This window comes from Mustelus asterias, chromosome 17 (assembly GCF_964213995.1).
Source record: "Mustelus asterias chromosome 17, sMusAst1.hap1.1, whole genome shotgun sequence".
NCBI classification, from domain to species: domain Eukaryota; kingdom Metazoa; phylum Chordata; class Chondrichthyes; order Carcharhiniformes; family Triakidae; genus Mustelus; species Mustelus asterias.
In genome coordinates, this window is record NC_135817.1 from 83902708 (window position 1) to 83928444 (window position 25737).

A 25737-nucleotide genomic window follows, 5' to 3' on the forward strand; every position below is an offset into this window, starting at 1 on the left:
AAGCCAGCCAGGGTAATCGTACCAGATTTCCTCCCCTGAAGGTCATTATGGAACCTGATGGGTCTTTACAAAAATTGAAGATAGTATCATGGTCACCATGACGGAGACTATTTTTATATTCCAAATTTTTTAATTGAATTTAAATTCCACCAGCTGGCATGGTGGGATTTGAATCCACGTCCCCAGAGCGTTAGTCTGGGTCTCTGGATCACTAGTCCAGTGACCTTCCACTATGCCACCATCTCCCCACAAGAAACAACAACATGATTTAAACAGAGAGCTGGGAAATATTGACAATACCACACTTATCAAACACAGTCTGACTAAATTAAATACACTTTTGACAGAAGCAACACTGCCACACGCTTCTTTAATAAAAATTATTTTGACGCACTAATGGGCGTGAGCCCCAGGATACATCTTGCAATCTCTCACCTTCAACTAATAACCAAGCAGCCCCACAAAGTCTCACACTGTAATAAAAAACTCTACTGCTTTAAAAAACTATATACCTTTAAACTCAGTTTGAGGGGAGGGCAGGACCATGTGCAGTAGGTTTCGCGGTAGTTTTCCACCTCTACAGCACAGGTTTAGATACAGCCCAATGTGACTGGATGAGTTCCACAAGAACACAAAAGGGGAGCAGGAGTAAATCATACAGCCATTCGAGCTGGCTCTGCCATTCAATATGATCACGGCTGATCTTGCGTTTCAACTCCATTTTTCCACCTGTTCCCTATATCCCTTGATTCCCCAAGAGATCAAAAATTCATCTCTGACAACCTTAAATGTGGTCAACAATGGAACATGATTGGAGAATTTGAAAGATTCACAACTCTGAGTGAAGACATTTCTTCTCTCCTTCTGTCTCCTGGCTGTAAGGTCCTGGTGCTGCGGAGGGTTTGATAGGTTTGTACAGTCTCAAAGCTGATCCACAGCACAAAACTAGCCTAGTTCAGTAATCGATGACTACAGATGGAATGTAGAGGTAGCTGTGGAAACAAATGACATACTACTGCCATAGAGAGCACTCTTTTGAAGTTGGGGCTGTGGCACGTCATGGGGGTAATGGCAGAGTGTGTTCGCTTTTAATCCGTTTGTAAAGGAGTGCCTAATGCTGCCATTAAAGTCGGGAAGAGAATCATTGCATGGGCTCCCGGAAGTCAGAGAGGGTGGCCGATTGTAACTGTTGGATCTCAGTTCAGTATTCCCAGGCAAGAACTGAAATCAGGCTAAGAGCTAGATGTTGCCAAATGCAAGGGAACATTCCCAGTATAAAGCAAGTGCTCGGACGGCGCATGGCAGAGAGGCTGGGTGAGGGACTTCCCAGACATAAGCTGATATTGAGAAAGAAGTAGTTGGAAGAGACCCAAGGATTTCTCCTGGGATCCTAAGATCTTTCCTGCTCCTCCTGGTTCCCAAGGAACTGACCTCGATTAGGATTCCCACAGAATTCTGGTTAAAATGGCTGGGCCACAATCTTTACTTTTCACTTCAGCCTCAGTCTGCCTGTAGAAGGAATCTTGGGTGATTTGAAAGTCAAAAACGAACAATAGGACAGTAAGATGATTTCCAATTTTAGCTGCTCCCACTCAAATGTTCCCATTAGGCAGAGAACTGAATGGGTTAAATTAACACACAGGGGTTCTGAAACAGAAAGCACTCTATTCTCAACACCAAAACCTCTCAAGAAATTACTTTCTTTATAAGCCTCAATTTGAGAGGATCCTTACCTGCTGATGGCTTGTTCCTCGTCTGTTATGCCAGTCTCCCTGAATGCTCGGTTGGATTCCTCTAAGCTTAGGGCGATTGCTCTCTGTAGGTCATCTTTGTCATCTCCAGTAAGGTCAATTACATCTGTAATTACGACAAAGAAAATCCTCGAGTTAGAGACAAATTTATATTTTGGGGGTTGGCGGGGGACAGGAGAGAGAAAAGGTTCTTTTGGATGACCAATGAGTACAGCAAAAGGACCACAATTACATGTATTTCAGCAAAGTGTAAATAGTTGGTTGGTGAAATATTCAGGAGAGTAGAAAAAGCACTCATTCATACAATTAGATATTCAGTCTTTCCAAACGTTTTTTTAAAAATCAAAGGTAAGTGATCTGCAATTTTCACAGAAGATGGAATGGATTTGATCATTAAAACATCCCAGAAACATTTGTAATTAAAAAAGGAATTTGTCTTATTCAGGCACTATATACAAGTGGCCTTGAAACTATGGGGAGTGTTTTGACACTGTATGGCACACCGGTAGTTAAGGTCTGCTCATTGATGGGGAGCAAATTAAGGTGCATTAAAATGCCAAGAACAGGTACAAAAAAATAATCAAAAATGCTAATGGAATGTTGGTCTTTACATTGAGAGGAATAGAATACAAGGAGAATATAGTCATTCTTAAGCTATACAAAACTCTGATCAAACCACAGCTACAGTACTGTGAGCAGTTTGGGATACTGCATCTTAGGAAATCATACTGAACTTGGAGGAAGTGCAGCTAAGACTTACGAGAATGATACCCGAATTCCAATAACTAAGTTACAAGGAGAGATTACATAAACCTGGGTTGTATTCCCTGGAACTTAGTTGAGGGGTGATTTGATTAAAGTTAAGGTACAGTGTTCAGGGAAAACTGTTTCTGCTGCTTGGTCAGTCTCGACATAGTCTAAAAATTAGAGTAAGTGAAATTAGAAAACACTTTGACATACAAAGGGTGATAGGAGTGTATAACTCTCTTCACAGAAGCAACCATACATCTTAAATCATCATCATCATCTTGTTGTATTGCTGCATCTTCCCTCGCCGCTGCTTTGCATGGCTGCGGCTCGAGATTTGAAGGCTTTCAGATCTTCAGGGCTGCATGGCTTTGGTAGTAGAGATGTCTCATCGTTTGGGATGCCTCTCCACAATCACAGCTGACAGACTTTGTTCGGCTGTATCACCATTTCCGCTTAAGAACCTCGCATTGGCCAACACCAAGCCCAAAGCAATTGAAAACCAGCCAAGCAGGTCATATTTCACATGTTCCTGCTGGGACGGATCATTAGGCAACCTGTGTACCTTTGCCTGGAAATGTCTTTACCAATGAGCAAGGTGGCAGCAGTGGGGGTTACGATCTAGGCTCTGAGCAGATTATAATAAGCTGTCCCTTGACTTGAACTTCTTCGTTGCTGAAGCTATAGGTTTTTTGTTTTCCAAAGATATTATATGGGGAAAAGGTGGATATGGAGTTAGTTCAGAGCAGCAATGTACTTAAACGACAGAGATTGAGTCATGAGGCTGAATAAATGCTGGCCAGCCAGCGATGCCCATGTCCCACGAATGAATAAAAAACAAATGAATGGCCTGCTCCATATCCTATGTTCCCAAATTGATGAATTAAGTGCATCTCACAGTAAGCATATTGGCTCAAGAATGATTTCACCCACAAAAAAAAACAGCAGCAAGAGCAGCGTTGACAATATTGGTAGCAATATTCTAAACAATAAGCCTAGTGACAAGACTGCACTTGCAGTACATGTCACATCTGAAATGAGGAAAACTGGAAAATCTGCAAAGTTCCGCATTTCAGTCAAACAAGTTAACACTTTGTGGGGTATTTTACTAGAAGCAGAAGTCAGAAACAAGAACCCTCTGTCATAGGGCACATCTAAAGAAAGAGACAATAGGCCAAAAATAAAATGAGATTGTTTTTTATTGCAGTGTGTGCTTATGACCTGGAATCCATTCCCTGACAGGACGGTGAAAGCAGATTCAATAGCAACTTCCAAAAGGAAAGGAAAAAAATTGGAAAGCTTTAGGGAAAGAGTCTGACTAATTGGCTAGCGTTTTCGGAGACCCAGAACAGGGCCAATGGGCTGAATGGTCCCCTTCTGTGCTGAGTGGTTCAGGAGAGGGAAAAACAAGTGGAAGTCAAGAACACAGACACAATTTAATACTGTCAAGCTACATAGACTGGAAAGTCCCAGTTTCAATTCCTAATTTGTACAGAATGAGCTGTTCATTGTCTGACAGCAATGGGGTTAGAATCGGCCTTCACATGACATATTAGGGTGGGAAAAGGAATTCAGTGAGGATCCCCATTTCTGGCTTTATCAGATGCTGTTGGAAAAATGAATGTTTGGGAGCAGGTTTAGGCTCCCGTGATGGTGTCATCATCCAATTCGTTTCCTGACACTCATTTACCTGGCTTGCACACAAACATTAACGGCTCTACCATTCACTATGATCATGGCTTATCTTGGGCTTCATCGCCACTGTTCTGTCCGCTCCCCATATCCCATAATTCCAAAAGACCAAAAGTCTGTCATTCCCAGCCTTAAATGTATTCCAAGATGGAGCATCCACAACCCTCTGGGGTACAAAATCCCAAAGATTCATAACCCTTTGAGTGAAGTAATTTCCTCTTACCTCAGTCTTAAATCATCAGCCCCTTATTCTGGGATTGCACCCCAGTGTTTTCTCAGCATCTGTTCTCTAAGATCCCTTCAGAAATTTGTAGGTGTCAATGAAATCACCTCTCCTCCTTCCAAACTCCAGAGAATACCAGCCTATTTTGCTCAGTATCTCATCATCGGACACCTGCCTCACCCCAGGGACCAATTTATCTAACCTTCACTGCGCCGCCTCCAAAGCAGGTACATCCTTTCTTAAATGTGGAGATTAAAACTGTGAACAGTATTCCAGATGTGGTCTCACCAAAACCCTACACAATTGTAGCAAGACTTCTTTATTCTTGTACTCCAATCCCCTCGCAATAAAAGCCAACATGCCACGTTCCTTCAATGTATTCCCGCAATGACTCAAGTGAGAAGAGGTTTGGGGCAGAGGGAGAGAAAAGTTGGGGAACGCCCACTCACTTCCCCAAAAGCATGTGCATCAATGGATAGACACAGTAAGAAGTTTAACAACACCAGGTTAAAGTCCAACAGGTTTATTTGGTAGCAAAAGCCACACACTTTTGCTTTTGTGGCTTTTGCTACCAAATAAACCTGTTGGACTTTAACCTGGTGTTGTTAAACTTCTTACTGTGTTTACCCCAGTCCAACGCCGGCAGCTCCACATCAATGGATAGACCAGCTTCCAATGCAGGGTTAGCCAAAGATAACCATTTACAGGCATAAGACCTGAATCACCTGTCGTGTGCATACACTAAGCAGCAGCAGCAGAGACCGACCTCACTTGCAGTTCCACAGCAGTCAAAAACAGAGAATTCGCTCAGCTCCAGTTCTTAGAATAGTAAAAATGCAGAAACTGGCAGCTCTGATTTGGAGCAATCTGGACAACTACAAGTTTTGTGTACAATTCTGTAAGGTTGGTAACCAAAAATCATAGTACTAAAACTGATATTTGAGAATAGGATGAACTATATTGTTCAATCAAAATAATTATTTCATATACATTTGCAGCACAAGATGCGGATCGGTATCTTGTCAGTGGCAGCAGTTAAGGCATTCTGACCTTTTTCAACTGAGTACTGAGAGAGCAACGGAAGTCGCAGCACAGAAATTTCTTTCACCAACAAGTGCCCACTTGACCCCTGCCTCTAACATCTCCGATACAATAAAACGAGCAATGTTGAAGCAAAGCCAATTTGCCTGTGGGTAGATTCTTTGTGGATGATCTCAATGGGACAGACAAGAGGAAGAGGCAGGCTTTAATTCTGGGAAAATGAAACTTTGATGTGCATTAGAAAGGTTCTGTTATTATATAAATAGCAAGCATTTCTGTAATGACTTTCTCATCGTAAAATTGGCCCAAGATACCTCACAGGAGAGAAATCACACTAATTTGACACATGGACACAAAGCGATTAAGAAATCAGAGACCGAAAGGCTGGTTTGAGACAGGTTTCGAAGAGCGAGTTAAAAAAATTGAAAGGTAGAGATGTGGAGAGGTTTAGAGAGGGAATTCCAATATTTAGGGCCTAGACAGCTGAAAGCATGGCTACCAACAATGGGGTGATGCTCATGAGATTAAAAACGGAGGAGCACAGAAATTGAGGGCTGTGGGAGGTTACAGAGATTGGGAGAGGTAAACCGCTGAGAGAGCTGAAACAGAGGATAAGAATTTGAAATCTGGGTCATTGATGGACTAGGAATCGATACAGATCAGCAAGCATGTGATAAAAATTAAGTAAGAAGTTTAACAACACCACGTTAAAGTCCAACAGGTTTATTTGGTAGCAAAAGCCACACAAGCTTTCGGAGCTCCAAGCCCCTTCTTCAGGTGATTGGAGCTCCGAAAGCTTGTGCGGCTTTTGCTACCAAATAAACCTGTTGGACTTTAACCTGGTGTTGTTAAACTTCTTACTGTGTTTACCCCAGTCCAACGCCGGCATCTCCACATAAAAATGAAGCACATGTATCACTGATGAATTATCAATCGGACTCTTTCATGCAAGTAAGTGCACAGATGCATGCATGTATACACACATGCACAAAACTGACTACTGCTAGCTGCTTCTGCACGTTGCAAAGACTAAACATCCCAGAGTGGCTGATGGTACACACCCAAGGACAGCACAAAGACATAACTTAGTTCACGAGAATTTGAAAGTTAGAAGCAATCATCAATGGTTTCATATATTTTCAGGTGGTGCGAAAGCTGGAAAGATGGTGTACACTTAGCCTAACCAGTCAGACCAATGTTCGGAACATGTCTGCATTCTGATCAAACATTGAGATTTAGCACTTTCCTGAACAGAATCTACACGTCATTTGTTGAGTGGACCTGAATCACTTTGATAAACAGAGGTTGGCTTGCAAGAGAAGCAGCAGTCCCTCTTTTGAATTGGCATCGTTACTTGACAACCCCTGGACAAATGAGTCAGGTCAGCCCCTCAATTGTCTGTCAAAGAGAGAAAGTCAGAGTATCACCTTCTGTGAATACCTGACAGAGCCTGGGACAAAATCAGCTGTTACAGTCAACTTACATTTCATCCAAAGGTGATCAAAAAGGTAAGGTATTTTATTTGTTCCACTAATAAGGCTAATCGGTGACAGAACATAAAGAACAAAGAACAGTACAGCACAGGAACAGGCCCTTCAGCCCTCTAAGCCTGTGCCGATCACGTTTACCTATCTAAACCAACCGCTTATATCCCTCTTTTCCCTGTTTGCTCATATGCCTATCAAGATGGGTCTTAAATGTCACTAACATGTCTGCCTCAACCACCTCACTTGGCAGTGCATTCCAGGCCCCCACCACCTTGAGTAAAAAGCTTCCCCCGCACATCTCCACTGAACCTTTCCCCCCCTTATCTTGAACTTGTGCCCCCTTGTAATTGTCATTTCAGCCCTGGGAAAAAGCTTCCAACTGTTCACCCTATCTATACCTCTAATAATTTTGTTAACTTCTATCAGGTCACCCCTCAGCCTCCGTCTTTCCAGGGAGAACAATCCCAGTTTGTTCAATCTCTCCTCATAGCTAATACTATTAGCTCCTCATAGCTAATACCAGGCATCATCCTGGTAAACCTTTTCTGCACTCTTTCCAAAGCCTCCACGTCCTTCTGGTAGTGTAGTGACCAGAATTGGACACAGTATTCCAAATGTGGCCTAACCAACATTATTTGCCAACTTTTGTAGTTGTATAAAACGCATAAACATATCGCAGGAGCTCAGAATCTGGAAACACTACTCTGTTCAACCACTTACAACCACCAAAATGGACAATGTAATTTCACATTGATCTCATCTTAGCAGCCTTCTCATCAGATTTCAGAAGACTGAATCATACACTAGGTCACATGTGGATGAGTGCAGGATCACATACCAAAGGCATTTCAAAGCTTACAGCTTATGCTGCCCAGGTCACAGTATCGACGTCTGTACATTGCAATGTGGAAGCAAATCTCTGCCGCAAAGGATGTGGAATCCATTCACAGAGAAGACCAATCAAATGAACCCAAGCAAGATATCTATGTTGGATCTAAATATTATAATGCTGCCTGGGACCTAACTTCAAACTGTTCAATAGCTCAAGATACTCCATCAATTAGAGGTACACTGTGGGGCCATTCACTCAATTTATTTTTCATCTGTAAACCCAAGAAAATATAGGAACATAGGAGGAGCAGCACAGAATCATAGAATCCTACAGTGCAGAAGGAGGTCATTCAGCCCATCAAGTCTGCACCGACCACAATCCCACCCAGATCCTATCCCCATGACCCCATGCGTTTACCCTAGCTAGTCATCTTGGCACTAAGGGGCAATTTAGCATGGCTAATCCACCTAACCTACACATTGCTGGACTGTGGGAGGAAACCAGAGCACCCGGAGGAAACCCACGCAGACAGGGGGAAGAACATGCAAACTCCATACAGTGACCAAGCCGGGAATTGAACCCAGGTCCCTGGCACTGAGGCAGCAGTGCTAACCACTGTGCCACCATGTTGCCCCAGGAACATAGGAAAAGGAGCAAACCATGAAACTCCTTGAGCCTTTTCCACCAGTCAACCGAAACCTAACCCCATATACCCACCTTTGCCCAATATCCCTTCGTATCTTTAATTAAGAAAAATGTCAGATTCAAGATTTAATAACTGACTTAGCACCAACTACCTTTTAAAGAGAGTTTGAAACTACTACTACCCCTTCCATGTCCAAGTGTTCCCTAACTTCACTTCTGAAAGGCCTGGTTTAACTTTTAGGCTAACAGCCTTGTCTAACAAAGTGACCAATCTGTTTTCACATTTTCCACTGAAAATATCTAACAAAGGTGCTACACGAGGGCTCAGCTGCTTATCACTACCTTTACTGTCACTGTCAAAGGTTTGGGCACAATCATGCAAGACAACGGAAATCAAACAGGTTAAACAAACTATCAGCCGTCTCCACTGAAGTTAGCGTAGAATGATAGAATCCTTACAGTGCAGAAGGCGGCCATTCAGCCCATCGAGCCTGCACCGACAACAACCCCACCCAGGCACTATCCCCGTAACTGCACCTATTTGCCCTGCTAATCCCTCTAACCTACGCGGCCCGGGACACTAGGGGCAATTTATCATGGCCAATCAATCTAACCCACACATCTTTGGACTGTGGGAGGAGACCGGAGCACCCGGAGGAAACCCACGCAGACACGGGGAGAACGTGCAAACTCCACAGAGTCACAAGCCAGGAATTGAACCCAAGTCCCTGGAGCTGCCCCCATATAAAAGGAGAAGCATCAGAAAGCTTGGAAACACTACACAATTGGGAGGTAATAAGTGTTCTTTGTTCATCCTTATGGCAGCTTCGTTATTAACGCTTGTATTAACGAGTCCTCCAGGAGAAAAGGAGAATTTTTTTGTTTGCCCAGTAGCACGGTAGCACAGTGGTTAGCACTGCTGCTTCACAGCTCCAGGGACCTGGGTTCGTTTCCCGGCTTGGGTCACTGTCTGTGTGGAGTTTGCACATTCTCCTCGTGTCTGCGTGGGTTTCCTCCAGGTGCTCCCGTTTCCTCCCACAGTCCAAAGATGTGTGGGTTAGGTTGATTGGCCAGGTTAAAAATTGCTCCTTAGAGTCCTGAGATGCGTAGGTTAGAGGGATTAGCGGGTAAATATGTGGGGGTAGGGCCTGGGTGGGATTGTGGTCGGTGCAGACTCGATGGGCCGAATGGCCTCCTTCCGCACTGTAGGGTTTCTAGGATTTCTACAACAAGCCTTCGTCCCATATGTCACTTACTTGTGTCAGCCTGGCTTCCCACACTGATGTAACGATCATTGCTGGTTTGTCCTGTGTGATAGTAGGCTTCTTCCTGTTGTGGTGCTTTGGCATTCTTCTCCGTCAGGAAAGAAACAGCTTCTGCAAGATCCCCATTACTCGCCTGCAAAAAGCATGAGTGGATAAGTTAACTGTAGACAAAGCGCTGGACTTTGACAAACAACTCAGGATATCTACTGCCAAAGCGAATGAGCTGGAATGAGTAACAGATAAACAGGGCAATGATAAAAGCAAAATACTGCGGATGCTGGAATCTGAAACAAAAACAGAAAACGCTGGAAAATCTCAGCAGGTCTGACGGCACCTGGGGAGGGAGAACAAAGCCAACATTGAGTCTAGATGACTCTTCGTCACAGGCTAATGAGGCTGAAACAAATACCATAAGGACCATAAACACCTGTTCCGTGGTCTCCCCATTTTCCTCATCTACAGGCCGCTTCTGGACAAAACCATCTTCAGGAATGAGGTCAGCATCCACACATTACACCCATGTAACGGCACAATGGCACAGTGGTTAACACTGCTGCCTCACAGCGCCAGGGACCCGGGTTCAATTCCCAGCTTGGGTCACTGTCTTTGTGGAGTCTGCACGTTGTCCCCGTGTCTGCGTGAGCTTCCTCTGGGTTCTTCAGTTTCCTCCCACAGTCCGAAAGACGTGCTGGTTAGGTGCATTGGCCATGCTAAATTCTCCCTCAGTGTTACCCGAACAGGCGCCGGAGAGTGGTGACTAGGGGATTTTCACAGTAACTTCATTGCAGTGTTAATGTAAACCTACTTGTGACACTAATAAATGAACTTTAAACTTTATGGCATCCAGCTCAAATTATCCATTAGTATCTACTGTCTTGCTGCTGAAAGACCACTGATCCAATGTCCAGTCTTAAGAAAATCAGAGTCATCACCTTTGCTTTCACCCACACCTGCTCTCGACCAGAGTCAACAGTTCCTTCACCAACTCCAGCCGCTGTTTTAGGCTCACTCACTTTGCAACCTTTGGGTCTTATTTGTGCTGAGCTTCTATCCCCAGAAAGATCGGTCAGAAACTGCCTACTTCCATCTCTGTAACATCGCCCCACCCATCCTCAAATGTGGCAGCCCTTCAAACGAGCTGTTGACCATGAGAAGCCATGTAGACCTCCTGCTCTGAGCTCCTTCAACACCCTTTCTACCTCAGTCTTCTCCTATAACTTTCTTAAAAACAGCCTTTTTAATCAGTTTTTTGTTCCGCCAGCCTGATAAGCTCCTTTCTTGACACAGCATCCCATTGCTGATATTTTTGTTAATATGTCTTCAGAAAGCCGACTGAGACAATTGCCTATGTTAACGGTATTAGATAAATGCAACGCCCATGAACAGAGTCCATCCTCCATTGTGTTCGTACAAACAAAAGCAAAGGCTTAGTCATAAGTTACCTTTTTTTTAAATCACCACAAATCATTGGAGTTTGTAATAAAATCTAGAAATAAGTTGGTATTAGCAAAAGGGACCATGAAGCTGTCAGATTTTAGTAAAAATCCAAAGGCTTCACTAATCAGGGAAGTGAATCTGCTCTGAGGCCTACACGGCTCAACTTCCAAATCAGTGTTGTTGACCACTTCTCTGAAGTGATTTAGCAAAATGCACCAAAGATTAAAAGTGACATTGACGAGTGACTCATGCAGCTCACCACTACCTTCTTGGGATAACTAGAGTCATAGTCAGAGGTTTACAGCATGGGAACAGGCCCTTCGGCCCAACTTGTCCATGCCGCCTAGTTTTTAAACCATTAAGCTGGACCCAATTGCCCGCATTTGGCCCATATCCCTCGATATCCATCTTACCCATGTAACTCTCCAAATGGTTTTTAAAGACAAAATTGTACCCGCCTCTACTACTGCCTCTGGCAGCTTGTTCCAGACACTCACCACCCTCTGGAAAAATTGCTCCTCTGGACCCTTTTGTATCTCTCCCCTCTCATCTTAAACCTATGCTCTCCAGTTTTACACTCGCCTATCTTTGGGAAAAGATATTGACTATCTAGCTGATCTATGCCCCTCGTTATTTTATAGACCGCTATAAGATTGCCCCTCAGCCTCCTACACTCCATGGGAAAAAAGTCCCAGTCTATCCAGCCTCTCCTTATAACTCAAACCATCAAGTCCCGATAGCATCCTAGTAAATCTCTTCTGCACTCTTTCTCGTTTAATAATATCCTTTCTATGATAGGGTGACCAGAACTGCACACAGTATTCCAAATGTGGCCTCACTAATATCTTGTACAACTTCAACAAGACGCTTCAACTCCTGTATTCAATGTTTTGACCAATGAAACCAAGCGTGCCGAATGCCTTCTTCACCACTCTGTCCACCTGTGACTTCACTTTCAAGGAGCTATGAACCCATACCCCGTAGATCTCTTTGTTCTATAACTCTCCCCAACGTCCTACTATTAACTGACAAAGTCCTGCCCTGGTTCAATCTACCAAATTGCATCACCTTGTATTTATCTAAATTAAACTCCATTTGCCAGTAATCAGCCCACTGGCCCAATTGATCAAGATCCCATTGCAATCCTCAATAATCTTCTTCACTGTCCATTATACCACCAATCTTGGTGTCATCTGCAAATTTACTAATGATGCCTCCTAAATTCTCATCCAAATATAAATTACAAATAACAGTGGACCCAGCACCGATTCCTGAGGCACACCGCTGGTCACAGGCCTCCAGTTGAAAAACAACCCCCTACAACCATCCTCTGTCTTGTCATTTTGTATCCATTTGGCTACCTCACCCTGGATCCCATGAGATTTAACCTTATGCAACAATTTGCCATGCGGTACCTTGTCAAAGGCCTTGCTGAAGTCCATGTAGACAACATCAACTGCACTGCCCTTATCTGCCTTCTTGGTTACCCCTAGAGATAACCAATCAATGATGCCTTGTCAGTGATGCCCACATTCACAAGAATGAATGAGATTATGAATAATAACTGAACAAGAAGATGTACTTCAAAGGGAAGCAACTACCAGTTACATTTTACCACTCAAGCTGAAAGGTCATGCTTCATTTTTTAACAACACATATCCAGTTTGCAGTCCACTGCAGATTTTGCTTCTCGTCATCTTTCTTTCCTGTATATTAAAATGGACAAATCTCTGCCAATTTCACTCTGTTACTGACTCACAAAAGGCAAGAGATTACTCTCCCCTTTTACACAGTTAAAAGACAGGCTTCATGGGCCAGGTTGGCTCACTCAGAAGCAGTCACATCTGATCAAGAAAGCAGCAAGTTCGTGCCCTACACCAAGACTGGAGCATCATATCCTCTTGATCAGCAACTCAATGTTACACAGAGGGAATGCTGCACTTAGAGGCTCTGTCATATTTGACTAAGATGTTAAAAGAACCTGAGACAATATGAGGAAAGACTTTTACTGCACAATGAGTTGCTGTGATCTGGAATGTGCTGCCTGAAAGGGCGGTAGAAGCAGATTAAACAATAACTGTCAAAAGACAGAAGAAGAAAGACTTGCATTTATATAGTGCCTTTCACAAAAACAAGCTTTCATGAAATGGATTAGTTCAATACATGAGGGAAAATAAATATAGGGCAATGGGGAAAGAATGGGCAACTGAGAAGAACTGAATAGTTCCAACAAAAAGCTGGCAAAGACATAATGGTTAATGGTCTTCTGGTGTGCTATATCATTCTACGATTCCACGAAATCAACGTCTGATCTGATTACTCCAACGATGAGGATGAACAGAGGGTTCCCATGACAACGTGAACTGTGCTGCACTAGGGGTGAAGTACTGCTGGTTACAGGTCCATCATTGGTGATGGTGAACGCTGAAGGCACAGTATAAATCCAATGTAATGGCAGTGGCAGCTGAGTGAAGAACATTGTGGAAGGAATAAATTAAGAGTATTGCACAAGGATTCATCTGCACATTCAAGTGGATTTGATAAAATGTTTTTCAGCTGGCATATTGGCACAAACATACTAAACAAACCTGGTTATAATACTGCTGGAGTGATCAGTGTCTTAGCAACTAAATGCTCATCTAAAATGCTGTGACCTTTTATTGGTATGTAACCCATCCGCCTCTGAATATGATATTCTGCATACAACCAAATGTACTGACTTGTCACTGGCCGGCAGCCATTGCTCCTATTACAATGCTTCGCAGTCCACACAAGAGTATCAGCGTTAATTTCAATGATGTCTAAATACAAAATCATAACTTAGTAACAACCCATTTCCTTTTAATTTTTGTGAGGGGGGAATAAATGACAACCTGGGCCTGATCTAGAAACACAGAATCATGAAACTTACAGCGCAGGACACCACTTGGCCCATTACTTATGTGTGTATGCGCTCAACTGATATTATCTATTCTAATGCAATTTCCATGTTTCCCTATTCTTCCTTTACAAATACCTGTCCTTTCAAATTATTTTACAGTCGCAACCTCAATATACATTTGTGGTAAAGCAGTGTTCTAATAAAAGGCGTCAAAAAAAATTCTTCCGACCCACCACTCCATTCTACAGCTGATAATTCAGAGCTCATGCCCCTGGTTATCGATTTCTCAATGAGTGGGATCAATCACCTGCTAGTTATGCACCCAAAGGTCTTCCATAACCTGAGAATCTCAGTTAGATCCTTCTTAACCTATTCTGTGACAGCAAAAAAGCATCAATTAGAGTCAGATGTTTACAGCATGGAAACAGTCCCTCCGGCCAACTTGTCCACGTCGCCTTTTTTTTTAAACCCCTAAGCTAATCCCAAATGCCCGCATTCGGCCCATATCCCTCTATACCCATCATACCCATGTAACTGTCTAAATGCTTTTTAAAAGACAAAATTGTACCCGCCTCTACTACTACCTCTGGTAGCTCGTTCCAGACACTTACCACCCTGTGTGCGAAAAAATTGCCCCTCTGGACACTTTTGTATCTCTCCCCTTAAACCTATGCCCTCTATGCCCTATCTTTGGGAAAAGATTTTGACTATCTAGCTGATCTATGCCCCTCATTATTTTATAGACTCTATAAGATCACCCCTCAGCCTCCTACGCTCCAGAGAAAAATGTCCCAGTCTGTCCAGCCTCTCCTTATAACTCAAACCATCAAGTCCCGGTAGCATCCTAGTAAATCTCTTCTTCACTCTTTCTAGTTGAATATCCTTTCTATAATAGGATGACCAGAACTGTACACAGTATTCCAAGTGTGGCCTTACCAATGTCTTGTACAACTTCAACAAGATGTCCCAACTCCTGTATTTAACGTTCTGACCAATGAAACCAAGCATGTTGAATGCCTTCTTCACCACTCTGTCCACCTGTGGCTCCACTTTCAAGGAGATATGAACCTGTACCCCTTGATCTCTTTGCTCTGTAACTCTCCCCAGTGCTCTACCATTAACTGAGTAACAGAACATTGAGCTATCATTGCTGGAGTCATTCTGGTGAAGACTAGTTGTGCTTTTTTCATTCTAATGGAGTGTCCAAAACTGCATGCACTACTCTAACGTTCGCCCAATCGATTTCTTGCACCAGCACACCCAAATGAAAAATTATTCTGCAGTCCTTTTCACAGAGGAAGGGGGAAAGAGAGGAAACAACTGGATTGACTATTAAAAGCAGTTATTGCCATTACCATAGAATCAATCAGCACAGAAGAAAACCTACAAAAGGGAGAAACTTAGTTGGTCAGCCAGATGTCTACAGTCACATCCTCTGTCTCTTATGTGCAGAGAGCCAAGGCATAGGCTGGTAGAGTTTATGTTTAAGGGCCCTCTAGTACAAACTTAACTGTGGAGATCTACCTGCACAGAGGAGTCGTGGAGAATATCCAAAACATTTCTTCATGCAATGGGTGGGAGAAGTCTGGAGCTCTAGCTGTAGAGGCTAGCTCAATTAATCATTTAAAATTGGTGTGAGATAGCTTTTTGTTAGCTAAGGGTATAACGGAGTGGGAGATAGATCAACCATGATCTCACTCAATGACGTAAAAGGAACTGAATGGCGTTTTCTGCAAAGGAAAGTCGTGGATTTCTGAGATAAAGTAGGTAAATTTATGACTACCTGATAAGAATCACAGAATGATATGGCACTGGAGACCATTCGGTCCATCGCCCCAATGCCAGCTCTTTTAAAGGGCTATTCAATTCGTCCCACGCACCTGCTCTTTCCATATGACCCTGCATTTTCTTTCCTTTTAAAGTGTTTATCTCATTTCCTTTTGAACGTTATTACAGAATCTGCTTCCATCAACCTTTCACACAGTTCAGTCCACGTCACAACACACTGTGTAAAAAATATTATTGCGACACTAGTTGCCTTGCCAATTACCATCGAAGTGTATTATCGAGTTACAGACCCTTCTGCCAATAGAAAGTTTCACGTTATCAACCCTACCAAAATCCTTCATGATATGATCACCTCTATAAATTCTCCGCTCTTAATTCTCACAGCAAACGAGACAGATTCTCTAATTGCTTCGTGCAACTGAGGAATCTGTCTGCTTATGGCATAAATTAACATTTTAAATTGAGACATGTCTTTTTGATTAAAGCAGAATGCATTTTCAAGTCACTGCCAGCAAAAGAAGTTGAATAAAACTTTGGGGAGGAGGGAGAACTGGGTGATTTGTTTGGTCAGTGTGCAATTTACTGGCTGTTGATTGGTGGCTTTATCTCTCTGTCCAGTGAAATTATATTTTTAAAAACAAGTGAAAGCAAATCAATCACATGGACAAGTCAATCAGCATTTGAATTCAACAGGCTGCAAATGTTTCAGCCAATCAGGGCTTTGTCTTCACTAAAATGGGTAGTGGGTTTCCTCCGGGTGCTCCGGTTTCCTCCCACAGTCCAAAGATGTGCGGGTTAGGTTGATTGGCCATGCTAAAATTGCCCCTTAGTGTCCTGGGATGCGTAGGTTAGAGGGATTAGCGGGTAAATATGTAGGGATAAGGGGGTAGAGCCTGGGTGGGGTTGTGGTGGTGCAGACTCGATGGGCCAAATGGCCTCTTTCTGCACTGTAGGGTTTCTATGATTCTAAAATGAAACAGTACAGCTATGATACAAGACTTTTATGAAAGCAATTCACAATTGGTCATAATGCAGATCTAACAGGTTCCATTTCATTTTTCACACAATCCACAATCACCTGAAGTGTCTCTATCACTAAATGCCAAATACAGTACAGGAGTGTTACCACAGAAAAGATACAACACAAAGAGGCCATTCACCCCATTGCATCTGCGCCAATCATAAAAGATAGAAAAAAAAGAAACTATTCACTTGTTCCAACCCCCGCTTTCCAGCACCTGGTCCATAGCCTTGCAAGTTAAAGCACTTCTGGTTCAGATCCAGGTACCTTTTAAATGAGTTGAGCATTTTAGCTTCAACCACCAATTTGGACAGTGAATTCCAGACACCACCCAACCACCGTCTGGATGAAAAGGTTTTTCTTCATGTCCCCTCTAATCCTTCAACTAATCACCTTAAATCTGCGTCCCCTAGTAATTGACCCCTCAGCTTGGGCAATCAGGTCTTCCCTATCTAGGCCCTATCCAGATGTAATCAGCTTAGATCTTGTCTGATCGAGCCCAAGATGGGATGCAATGTCTTGTCTTGTCAGCTTGGATCTTGTTTGCCCCTCATGTTGGGACCATGATTGGACTTAATTTGAATTGGCTTTTTTGACTAGAATTAAAGTACCGAAAGGTACCAAAACAAACGGTGCAATGTCTTATCTTGCCAGCTTGGATCTTGATTGTCTCTTTTGTGGGGCCCATGAGCTGGATTCAATTGGAATTTAAATTTGGTTTTTGGAGCAAGCAAGGAACGGATTTGGGTTTGCTCGGTCCACTCAGCACTGGGGGCTTTGTAACTTTAAGAATGGTCACAGTGGCCAAAGACATTTGGCCTCAGATCTTCGGGTAAGGACTTTCCAAGGCGACCTGCAAGAGACACGACAACGCAGAATTGCCAAGCAGAAACTGATAGCCAAGTTCTGCACTCAAGATTCGGCCATAACCAGGATCTCGGGTTCATGTCGCACAACATGTAACTCCACCATACTGTTCTATGGGGGGAAAAAAATCTTCCCAACTGTCCTGTTTTGACAGCATGCACACCTTGATTACGTGTGATGATCTCTCTGCCTGAATTAGTTTGCACAGTATTTAACACCATCTTACTCTTTGAATATTTGTAATTATCTCTCTGCCTTAAATTATCGGTTCTTAAGTCATCCCTTCACTTGTTATACAGCCTGCCAACACTTTACACCTGTTGGCCCTTTGAAAAAAGCAATCCAACTGGTCTCACTCCCCTTGCTCTCTCTACACAGTCCTGCAAATTCTTTCCATCTCAATTTCCAATTCTCTTTTTAATGCTACCATGGAATTTGCTTCCACCACTGTTTCAAGCAACAGGTGGCACCATTGATACAGTCAAAGTGATTAATAGTTTCTCTGATCACCCAGAAGATCCCCCATGTTGATTCTATGGCCTGTATGGATTTAATCAGAGTGTCAGTTGGAACACTGCTATAGAACGCAGTGTCCTGGACTTGGAAAGGAAATAAATAATGGGGATGGCACAGTGGTTCGATTCCCGGCTTGGGTCACTGTCTGTGTGGAGTTTGCACATTCTCCCCACGTCTGCGTGGGTTTCCTCCGAGTGCTCCGGTTTCCTCCCACAATCTGAAAAACGTGCTGGTTAGTTAGGTGCATTGACCCGAACAGGCGCCGGAGTGTGGCGACGAGAGGAATTTCATAGTAACTTCATTGCAGTGTTAATGTAAGCCTTACTTGTGATTAATAAATAAACTTTCCTTTCAGATCCTGCTTAAAAGGTTGTGTTTCTGCTGACTAAGGATTGGGTTCACTGATAGCCTCTTCAGTTGGGGAACCAGTTGATGCTTAGTAGGGCTGCTAAGATCTGGAATGCATAACTTAGAAGAGTTCTGCAAAGAAATTTAAGAGTAACTTTTGAAAGGGAATTGGATATTTACTGCAGGGCTATGAGGTAAGAGCAGCAGAGTGGGATTTACTGAATAGCTCAGTGAAAAAGTCAGCACAGGCACTTCCCTACTGCCAAAGAGGGAGGACAACAAACATATCTTTTAAGCGTCTGCAAAAAGTATGAATATGCCAATTAGGGGAGGGGTTACTCTTCTATTACCATCTTAAATTAAATAAAATACTCAGCAGGTCTGGCAGCATCTGTGGAGAGAGATCATTTTAAGATCATTACACTGGCCATCTCAATTTCCCTGCAACTCCCAGTCACTATAGAACTTGCAGCATTCCATTCTTTCAGGTCCAATATTTACTTTGTCATTAAACCAGCTGACAAGTGCAGAACTGCCATTATTTGGTGAATATTTCATGGAAGGTCATCAACCAATAACTCTGTTTCTCTCCCCACAGATGCTGCCTGACCTGAGTATTCCATCATTTTCTGCTTCAGAGTTCCAGCATCTGCAGTATTTTGTTTATCCATCCAGCCTCCATCTTCCAAATATCAGCAAGATCAGAATTATTTTCACCAGGCACAGAACTTGTGCCTCAAAGGGAATGAGGAATTCACAAACAATTGCCATCCCTTCATTGTCGCTGGGTCAATATCCTGGAACTCCCTGTCTAACAGCACTGTGGGTGTACCTACACCTCACGGACAGCAGTAGTTCAAGGCAGCAGCTCACCACCATCTTCTTAAGGGCAACTGGGAATGGGCAATAAAAATTCTGGCATCCCTGTGAAAGAACAGATGAAAACCCAGGGTGGTTGCAATAGTGATGTGTTGCCAATAGAAGACCATGTTTTGATAAATCTTCACAACTGTAGCCACCATCACGGAGCCAGAATCCTGGCCTCTCCTGCCTGAACTACCATGGGAGCACCATCACCAAAAGAAATGCATTGGTTCAAGGAGAAGGACCACCATTAACATCTCAGGGCAGCTAAAGATGGGCAATAAATGCCACCATGCCAGCATGAGCTAAATTCTGAGAACAAATAAAGTGCGCTAATACAGGAATACTAATGCTCGATAAGTTGCAGCGTACTGGAGTTGAATGAAGAGGCCCTACTATTGTAAACTGTACATTACCTGTAAAGCCTGTTGTAGTAACTGGATGTCATTGGTACCAGTGACCTCCCTCAGTTGGTTCAGTAGTGTCTGTTGATGCTAAAGAATAGGGAAAAAAATAAATTGCCATTAATATAGTGCTTTTAAAAAAACTGCATGTCCCAGTTTTAAGATAAGTTAAACTTATATAGATCTTAGCTGTACAAAAGTACAGTAACATAGGGGGGTCATGTTACAGAAAAGTGCAGTTAAATTTATATAGATCTTAACAAGACAAAGGTACAGTAACATAGGGGGTCATGTTACAGGAGTAATAATCCAGAGGCCTGGACTAATGCTCTGGAAACATGGGTTCAAATCCTACAACAGTTTTCAAATTAATTAAGTAAATCTCGAATAAATAGCTATTAACAGTAATGGAGACTGTGAAGCGATTGGATTGTCGTAAAGGTCCATCTGGTTCACTAATGTCCTTTAGGGAAGGAAATTTGCAATCCTTACTTGATTTGACCTCTATGTGACTCCAGATCCACAGCAATGTGTTTTAATCTCAACTGCCCCTGAAATGACCTAACAAGTGACTCAATTGTATTAAGGAAGGTGGTTGATCACCACCTTGTCAAGGACAATTAGGAATAGGCGATAAATCCTGTGAATGAATAAATAAAACACTTTGTTCTGGTCTCCATGTCACAAACAGATAAAGTAGTACTGGACGAGGTAAAAATAGATGTACAAGGATGAAACAAGAACCGAGGGGGTACAACTGTCAGGAAGCACAGATCAGGCTGCTGCTCATGCACCAAAAAAAAGACTTGAGCTGATCCAATAGATGTCTGTAAAATTACAAAAGATTTTGACAGATGCAGAAAAGATACAATCATCAAATGGTTCAGCATGAAGACGACCACTCTGCCCTTCATGACTGTGCCAGCTCTCGGCAATGGCAATTCAGCTAATTCCATTCCCCCACCCTTTCCCCACAGACCTGCAATTTTTCTCCTCAGGTGCTTATCTGATTCCCATTTGAAAGCCCCAGTTGGATCTGCCTCTACCTCAGGCAGTGTGTTCCAGATCTGAATCACTCATTGACAGTTTCTCATGTCCCTATTGCTTCTTCTGTCAATCACCTGAAATTGCGGTCTTGTTCTCCACCCTTCTACCAAGTTAGTTACAAATGGTTTGCCTTTACCAAGCTGACTTTGGTTAGTTCATTCATATTTCTTTAAATTGTTAATTTTGTCCCAGATTACCATTTCTAAAAGGTTTCCCAGCACTGAGGTGAAGGGGAGACCAAAACTGCAGTCCGATAAATATCAGATATTTACCAATAAATCCCAATAAAGAATTTGGGAAAAACTTCATTAAGCAGAGTGGTTAGAATGTGAACTCATAAAAAGTAGTTGAGGCAAGTAGCAGAGATGTACTTAAGAGCAAGTCAAACAAGCACATGAGGGAGAAAGGAATGTTGTTATCGAGTGAGGGGAGTCTCACTGGGTCATAAACACCAGTACGGGCCAGCTAGGCTGAATGGCCTGTTTCTGTGTTGCAGGCTCTATGAAATAAAGGACCATTTATCGAACAAGAATAATTATTTGGGCATTCCTTCCAAAAATACTGACACCTCCTCGAAAATATTCCAGTTAAAGTTGCAACCATTTGCCAGATGCAATTCTGTGCTATTTAACCATGAAATGCAGCATGATTTAGTCTGATCATATCCTCACACCAATGTGCAAGGTATAGCATTATGAAGGATCATCCAGACTCGAAACGTCGCCTCTGTTCTCTCTCCACAGATGCTGTCAAGACCTGCTGAGATTTTCCAGCATTCTCTGTTTTTGTTTCATATTCCAGCATCCGCAGTAATTTGCTTTTATACAAGATATAGTCGGTGGACTGCCAGGACCAGGCATTCTGGGTGCTTTTACTCGTCCGAACCTGGCCCAGGAATGTTTTGCTCATGCGCTCCCAACTGTAGCTCTTGTTCAGATGAATAATGAATAATAATCAGATGAATGGGGCGGCACGGTGGCATAGTAGTTAGCACTGTTGCCTCACAGTGCCAGGGACCCAGGTTCGATTCCCGGCTTCGGTCACCGTCTGCGTGGGTTTCCTCTGGGTGCTCCGGTTTCCTCCCACAGTCCGAAAGACGTGCTGATTAGGTGCAGTGATCCGAACAGGCGTCGGAGTGTGGCGAATAGGGGAATTTCACAGTAACTTCATTGCAGTGTTAATGCAAGCCTACTTGTGACTAATAAACTTTAAAACTTTACTTTAAGCCCAGCAGAGCCCAGGAATAGTGCACCATGTACTTGTGAATATCAGTTTCACCAACGTGGCTCATGACTTTTTCCATTTGCTCTTTTCCGAAACAATTCTGTTTGGTGTTGAAATGCAAAACATGAAAGCGTGGACCTAAAGGTGGAAGGCGTCCATGTTTCAGGTTGTAAACCCTTCATCAGACAATTAGGCCATACCCAAGTATGACGTGGAGATGCCGGTGTTGGACTGGGGTGGGCACACCTGATGAAGGAGCAGCGCTCCGAAATCTCATGCTACCCAATAAACCTGTTGGACTTTAACCTGGGGTTGTCAGACTTCTTACTATACCTGAAGTATCAACTCGTCTCTTCCCTCCAGAGATGCAGCCCACCCTGAGAGTATTGCCAGCAATCCCTTTGTCTCAGATTTTAAGGTTTTAGTTGCAGAGTCAGCAAGTTGTGAAGTCCTATAACCTAGGCTGACCCTCTAGCAGTGCAGTTCTGAGGGAGTGCTGCAGTGACAGGAGCCATCCTTTGGGTGAAAGATTTAAATAAGGCCCCATCTATTCTCTCAGGTCGGTGTAAAAAATCCAATTTGAAGAGCAGCACCGGGTTTTACCTTATGTCCTGCCCACATTTATCCTTCAACTAACATCATTAAAACAATTACCTGGTCATTATTGTATTGCAGCTTGTGAGATCTTGTACAAATTGATTGCCATGTTTCCCTGTATTACAGCACCGATTACACTTAAAAATACAATGTTTGAAAAGAACTTTGTGGCTTCTGGAGGTTGAGGAAGATGCTATATAAATTGTAAATCTTTCCTGCGCCTGTAGTTTTACTTGGTTAGGATGGAACGTGACTGACATATTCTGAGGCCTGAAGGCATCAAATCACGGAACACAGCCTTCCAAGTTGAACACATCCATTGTTTCTATGTTTTATAATGAAGTAAATGATGGGTGTGGTCAACTCACCGCAATACAAACATCCAACTGTGGAGAAATAAGCAGGGAGACAATTACAGAATCTCTTCATTCCAAGTAGGAAATGTGACTGGACCAAGTGTTTTGAGTTGTTAAGAGGAAAAAAATTCTCAGGCCAGAGGAAATAAATGTGGCCCCAATTCTACAAATATTTGTGAACTCCAACAGTCAAGATAGATGACCTGATAGAAGTCTTTTAGATATGAAAAGATTTGATAAAGGTAAAATGTTGTTTCCACTTGCCAGCAAGATCCAAACTAGGTGCCATAGGTCCAATAGGAAAGTCAAGAGAAACTTCTTTATGTAAGAATGGTCAAAATGTGGAACTCATTACCACTCAGAATAGGTGAATGGCACAGATGCAGTCAAGGAGTAGACATCAAATCATAGAATCCTACGGTGCAGGAGGCCCGACCACAATCCCACCCTGGCCTTATCTCCACAACTCCGTGCATTTACCCTAGCTAGTTCCCCTGACACTAAGGGGCAATTTTAGCATGGCCAATCCACCTAACCCGCACATCTTTGGACTGTGGGAAGAAACCGGAGCACCCGGAGGAAATGCACACAGACAAAGAGAGAATGTGCAAATTCCACACACTGACCCAAGCCAGGATTTGAACCCGGGTCCCTGGCAGCAGTGCTAACTACTGGGCTACCGTGCACCCCCCCCCCCCCAACCCCCAAAATCTGGGATAACCAAGACATGTACATGAAGGAGACAGGAATACACTGATGGGGTTTAATGATGAGGGTGGAAGATTCATGTCGAACGCAAACAAGGGCAAGGACAATTCTGCACTGTAAATGCTGTATAATCCATGGAACACAAGAAAATAACTCGTGGTGGGAGAGAGGAAGATCGGGAATGTCCTTACATCCAAATTATCATGAAGTGGTAGGAAATGTTGGGTGCACACATAGAAAATGCTGGTACTTGAAAATGTTTGATGCACATCAAGTTTAAATTCAGAGAATTAACAGATTCCAAGGTACAGCAAATATGGGAGGGTGGGGATGAACATGTCAAGGCCAAGGTAACTGCTGAACAAGTAAACGGAAGCACTAATATCACGATGGCTGTTCGATCAGAGGCTGTATTTTCCAGGTGTGGAAAACATGGGTAGCAGGGTCAAAGTTAAGATAGCAGATGTGTCTGACAATGGAGATAAGGACGTGGGTTAATGCAGGAATGTAACTGAGGTACAAGCCATGATCTAACTGAATGGCAGAGCAGACTGGGGCACTGTATGTCCTATTCTGAGCTGTATACCCCAAAGGGGGAGTAAAGAGAAATTTAGTCATTTGTCTTGTACCTGACCACCAGGCAGAACACCCCTCACATCCCATAGAGAACAGTCTAGTTTCACAAATATGTATTGGAGGGCTACAGAATATGGACAGCACTTTCGAAAGGAATAGGCAGAAGGGAATGTACAGTGCAATTTGCAACATAAATTTAGCAATTAGAAAATGGGGATCATTAAAATGTTTTCATGTGAATGCATTCATTTACTCCACAAGATGGTGGGAGAAGATGAAACGAGATTTATCTTTACAGATGGAGAGAATGAAACTTGGAACAGACACAACTCTCGGTTAACTCAGTCTGTTTAAATCCAAATACATCATTCCTAACTGATGATAGGGAGAAAGACAACAAGCTTTTTTATAATCTTTGGCCATTGGCAATGACAATTTTACATGATGATAATATTAGTGGACACAAAACTATTTTAAATTAAAATTTTCAAATTTCCATCAATCCAGAATTTACAAAGTAGCAATATGCCAATTAGGCCCTTCAGCTACGCTGAAGGTGGCACTGCCCACTCGAGCAGGAAGTCAAAAGAACCAAGAGGTCCCAGGTTTGCGTTTTGAGCCCCCTCCAACTATATAATCCATCATACGTCTGCACCTCTTCAGCTCTGTACAACAGTCATGCAGGCACGAAATGTTAACTCTGTTTATCTCTCCACTGATGCTACCAGACCTGCTGTGACTTTCAAGCATTTTTCTGTTTTTATTTGAGCCCCTAACCTCTGCTGATCGTGGCTGTCTCAGCAGTAGGCACAGTGAAACAAGGAGAAAAGAATCAGCAAGAGCATCTGCAGTCAAACATCGATTATGTTTTGATTCCAACTAAAATCTGTCTAACACTACCTTGAATAAACTCAATGGCTCTGCCTTCTTTGCTCTTTGGGAAGAGAATTCCTCATACTAGGGCAGTTAAGAATCAAACATATTGCTGTAAAATCTCAGCAGGTCTGACAGCATCTGTGGAGAGAGAAATATATTGATTGGGTTCAATGATGAGGTTGGAAGATTCACGTCGAGCACAAACAAGGGCAAGGATAATTCTGCACTGTAAATGAGATGGAGATGCCGGCGTTGGACTGGGGTAAACACAGTAAGAAGTTTAACAACACCAGGTTAAAGTCCAACAGGTTTATTTGGTAGCAAAAGCCACACAAGCTTTCGGAGCTCCAAGCCCCTCCTTCAGGTGCATTTAACATATTACTGTGTCTGGAGTCACATGTAGGCCAGACCAGGTAAGGAAGGCAGATTTCCTTCCCTAAAGAACATGAGTGAACCAGATGGGTTTTTATGACAATTGATGGTAGTTTTGTGGTCACCTTGACTGAGACTATCTTGATGATTCCAGATTTATTAAACAAATTCA

General features: G+C 42.9%; 1 protein-coding gene across 1 annotated transcript in view; it reads right to left on the reverse strand.

The window, feature by feature from the left end:
* LOC144506097 (ubiquitin carboxyl-terminal hydrolase 25-like) overlaps nt 1–25737 on the reverse strand; it is a 59831-nt gene that overhangs the window by 19202 nt on the left and 14892 nt on the right. Inside the window, exons 2-4 of the mRNA XM_078231913.1 lie at nt 19822–19899; nt 9675–9816; nt 1734–1857 (exon numbers count right to left, since the gene is read on the reverse strand). Coding sequence (XP_078088039.1) covers nt 1734–1857; nt 9675–9816; nt 19822–19899 — 344 coding nt within the window. The remainder of the gene's footprint in view (nt 1–1733; nt 1858–9674; nt 9817–19821; nt 19900–25737) is intronic.